The following is a 4959-nucleotide window of genomic DNA, read 5'->3' on the forward strand; positions in this document are numbered from 1 at the left end:
CGTGTACCTGGGTTGCGGGCACATCCCCAGTAGGAGATGTGCAGGAGGCAGCTGATCGATGTTTCTCTCTCATCGATGTTTCTAACTCTCTATCTCTCTCCCTTCCTCTCTGTAAAAAATCAATAAAATATGTTTAAAAAAAAAGATGCTCCAATCCCCTTCCTACCTTTACCTACCATGTAAATGCCTCATTTCATCAATGTCCTCTACTCCCCTGCAGCCAGATTTACCATTGATAGTTCTTGCCTGAATCAGTATTAATTGTGATGGCTTTAAAATTATGATGTTTTTGCCCTGGTGGGTGTGTCTCATGTACTGAAATGTTGTTAGTTTGATCCCCAGTCGGGGCACATGCCCAGGTTGTGTGCTCGATCCCCAGTAGGGGGCACGCAGGAAGCAGCCGATGGTTGTTTCTCTCTGGCATTGATGTTTCTCTCTCTCTCTCTTTCTCTCTCTCTCTCTCTTTCCCTCTCCCTTCCTTTCTTTCTAAAAAGCAATAAAAACCTTAAAAAATAAAATTATGGTGTTTTAGCTCTAGTACTCTCTCAATGTGTATCTGTTAGAAATTATTTTACTTTAAGAAAAAGCCCTCCTGCATGTACATATGTATGTATGTATTTTTGTATGTCTCTCTATTTTAGCTCATGGATTCCCATTTTCCCCCAATGGCTTATAAATTTTTACTTTCACTAATTATTTTGGTATTTAAGTTGTCCCATATTTAGCCAGTAGGAGTCCATTCATACTGCAACAGTGTCCTTGTGAAATGCTACAACTTCTTTTTACATTTCTTAGTTTCTGATATAAAAATATTGAAACAGAAATTTTAGGGGAATATAGGCAGGCTTAGGGAATTTTTAGAATTGGGGTCCCATGGAAAAACACAGGGCTACAGACTGGGAGAAGATACATTTCCCTAACACAAGGAAGCCTGGTGCAGTTACATTTCCATAAGACAAGGGAGCAGCAACAGATACATTTCCATAAGACAAGGGAACTGGAAATAGCCAAAAGGTCTATATTTACAAAATAAAGAAGGAGGAAGATAGCCCAGAGGGAATAGGAGGACAACAATGAGGGAGGGCCTCAGGAGTCACTATAGTAACCAATTTGAAAGGAAATATTGACCAATCAGAGGGATATCAGAGTACATGAACTGCAGCCTTTATAAACCATGGAAACAGGAAGTCGGTGGGACCCTTTCCCCCTCCCCCCATGGAAGTCTGTACTTGTTCTTCAATAAATCTCCTCCTTTGCTATACTACCCTCTTGTCTGTGGATTAATTCTTCGACTCCGATGGACAAAGAATCCGGGTTCCAGTCCAAAAATTCCTTTTCAGTATGTTTCAGTTTCTTCCTGTGTCTCCTTGTCCCATTGCTTGAATGAGTCATTTCTTTGAGAAGCCCTAGTTTCATGTACTGGTGAAAGCTATTAAACACCAACATGTGCGTCTCAGGAGTGCGCATTCGTCCTCAAGTATCTTTGCTTCTGGGGCCGGGGGGCGGGGTAGCGTTCAGACACTCTATAGCATTGAAGGCGACTCTTTTAGGGCCTAAGTATAGAGACCTGAGGAAGCATCACTCTCCCTTAGCACAGCAGCAGCATCACTTGGGCACCAGTGAGGTGGGAAGTGCTGAAGAGACAGCATCTTTTACATAGACACTCAGACTCTAAGTCAAGGTCCCAGCCATGGTGGCAGTGGTGAAATTCCTTCAGCCAGCTTGAAAGATGTGGTGGACTTGATTAGGACAGCTGAGGCAGAAGAATTCGGAGGGGTGGGGCGTGTCACATGGTAATTTTATTGGGTAGACTGTCTTGTGAGCACATGGATGCACCCATCCGAGGCCTCCCAAGAGTAACTGGAAGATACTTTGTATGGAAGAGACTTAGATTTATGCGGTCAGGCCAGTGAGGCCATAAATATAAACTGGGAAGTAAAAGTAAAAATGGATGAATTCAAAATTCACAGACTGGGGAAGCCTATCACCTAGAGAATACAGGTATATAGATAAAAGGTCCACATACACAACTGTATGTACATACGTTCTTCTAGGATACTACCCTTTCAACAGAGGCCAGACTATGAGATAAATGGTAATAAAAATAGTCCAGTTTCTAGCTCAAAGATTAAGATTTAGATGTATGGTTAAATAAAGTAAAAATTAATTATTGCCTTGACCGGTTTGGCTCAGTGGATAGAGCATCGGCCTGTGGACTGAGAGGACCCAGGCTCAATTCCGGTCAAGGGCATGTACCTTGGTTGCGGGCACATCCCCAGTAGGAGGTGTGCAGGAGGCAGCTGATCGATGTTTCTCTCTCATCAATGTTTCTAACTCTCTATCCCTCTCCCCTCCTCTCTGTAAGAAAAAAAAAAAAAAAACAAAAAAAAATATTTTTAAAAAATTAATTATTCAATATTGTTTGGGCTCTAGTTGCACCTTGGATGACTTAGCATAAATCCATTCCTTCCAGAGACATGACTAATCTACATACACCCCTCCAGATCATCCCAGGTTGCCTACTCCTCGGTGAAAGGTTTCAAACCATACTCTTTTGCATTTTAAGGATGGGAAGGTGAGTGACTAGGTGAGTCGCTGCTTATTTTAATCAATCTTACTGATTTTAGACATCTAAAACTGTCTATTAGCCCAGAAAATACTTACACACTGATTATATTAGTATCAATTTGATGAGATTAGTTCTCCAAATCATCTCCAGCTGTCTAAACTATGAATGGCGATAAAAGTAAAAAACAAAACAAAACACAAACTCTGGGAATATAAGCAATGAAAGAAATATATATTCAGCCAGTAAGTTTAGCAAGCTATTATAAGTAAATGTTTCCTCAGCCTTCACACTCTATACTATAGGGATTTTTGAGGTTACAATTTGAAGGAGATGCAATTTACTTCTTCTTGAAAAAAAAACAACACGAAGAATAGTTTAATTATTGTGAAGTGGTTGCTCAGGGGAGATAACTTAGTAAATAAAACTCAGCTATTGGTCCCCTAATTATTTCTCAACTCAGGTGGTTATAGGTGAGATTTCAAAAGGTAAACACAATAAAGGGATTTTCTAATGATTAGCAAATTACATTCTATAAAATATATGATAATATATAACATTGGACTAAGTATCCTGCCAGCCAATTATTTAGTACTAAATTTTACTATAAGTTTAATAGCATTCTGCAACGTTTCCACTCTAAATATATTAAAAATTTGGGCATAAATACTTTTTGGAAAGACTAAGAGGTTATAGTTAATATGCAAAAAAAAAAAAAAAAAAGGAAGAAAAGTTCCTAACGTTCATTTTAACTATTTTTTTCTTTGCCACAGTGTTTCAAGTTGTCATCTCCTTGTTTTAAATTGCTGAAACAGAAAATCTGAGAACTTTGAAATAACTCCAATGAGAAGGCATGGTGAACAACTTCTCCCAAGCTGAAGCAGTGGAACTCTGCTACGAGCATGTGAACGGCTCCTGTGTTAAGATGCCTTACTCGCCAGGACCTCGAGCCATTCTGTACGCCTTCCTTGGTTTGGGGGCTGTGCTGGCCGTGTTCGGGAACTTACTGGTCATTACCGCTATCCTGCACTTCAAACAGCTGCACACACCTACCAACTTTCTGATTGCATCCCTGGCCTGTGCGGACTTCCTGGTGGGAGTGACGGTGATGCCCTTCAGCACAGTGAGGTCTGTGGAGAGCTGCTGGTACTTTGGGGAGAGTTACTGTAAATTTCATACATGTTTCGATACTTCCTTCTGTTTTGCTTCTTTACTTCATGTATGCTGTATCTCCATTGATAGATACATCGCTGTTACGGATCCTCTGACCTATCCAACCAAGTTCACTGTCTCGGTGTCAGGAATATGCATTGTTCTCTCTTGGTTCTTTTCTGTCACCTATAGTTTTTCTGTTTTTTACACTGGGGCCAATGAAGAAGGAATTGAGGAACTAGTAGTTGCTCTAACCTGTATAGGAGGCTGTCAGGCTCCATTGAATCAAAATTGGGTTCTACTTTGTTTTTTTCTATTCTTTATACCCACTGTGGCCATGGTGATTATATACGGAAAGATATTTTTGGTAGCTAAACATCAGGCTAGGAAGATTGAAAGTACAGCCAGCCAAGCTCCGTCCTCCTCGGAGAGTTACAAGGAAAGAGTAGCAAAGAGGGAGAGAAAAGCTGCTAAAACGTTGGGTATTGCTATGGCAGCATTTCTTGTCTCTTGGCTGCCATACATCATTGATGCTGTGATTGATGCTTATTTGAATTTTATAACTCCTCCTTATGTGTATGAGATCTTAGTGTGGTGTGTTTATTATAATTCAGCTATGAACCCCTTGATATATGCTTTCTTTTACCCATGGTTTCAGAAGGCAATAAAACTTATTGTAAGTGGCAAAGTCTTCAGGAGTGATTCATCAACAATTAACTTATTTTCTGAGGAAGCAGATATAGATGAACAAGATTACTCCAGGGACTTCAAAATTAACATGGAATTAAGGTCAAGTGCAAAATTAAACACTTGACTCTAGAGCAGCAACTGTAATCATTTGCCAGGTAGCAGGATGTTACATTTAACAAAGCCCTTGTCATCTTCAGGCATTTTCACATTAAATTTTAAAAATTTAGTGATGGGTGAATAAAATGTGATGATTACTTCCCACTTAGTATCTGTCTATGGTTTTTTTTTAATTTTTATGGTAATTTTCAATGCCTTCTCAATTTCCTATTTGTTTTTTTCAAATAATTGAAGCTTTGCAGTTTCTCCCACACTTAATACCAATGTTCAGTTTTCTAAAATACATACAGGATTAAACAAGTCTCTGCCTAACTTGCAATTTAGATTCTTTGGGGACAAAAATCTTCTTTAAAGCATATTTTGTCTGAGAAACATGTATAAGATTATAAGTTCTTGAAACTTTTTAAAATCTAAAATGAGTTTATAAAACCTGA

At 39.1% G+C, this 4959-nt stretch overlaps 1 protein-coding gene across 1 annotated transcript; it reads left to right on the forward strand.

The window, feature by feature from the left end:
* Window positions 1-3419: 3419 nt before the first annotated feature.
* LOC102254734 (trace amine-associated receptor 9) lies at window positions 3420-4532 on the forward strand. The gene has a single exon (XM_005859120.1). It carries the CDS (start codon window positions 3420-3422, stop codon window positions 4530-4532), a length of 1113 nt encoding a protein of 370 aa, XP_005859182.1.
* The last annotated feature ends 427 nt before the right edge of the window (window positions 4533-4959 follow it).

This window comes from Myotis brandtii, unplaced genomic scaffold (genome assembly GCF_000412655.1).
Source record: "Myotis brandtii unplaced genomic scaffold, ASM41265v1 scaffold123, whole genome shotgun sequence".
Taxonomy (NCBI): Eukaryota; Metazoa; Chordata; class Mammalia; order Chiroptera; family Vespertilionidae; genus Myotis; species Myotis brandtii.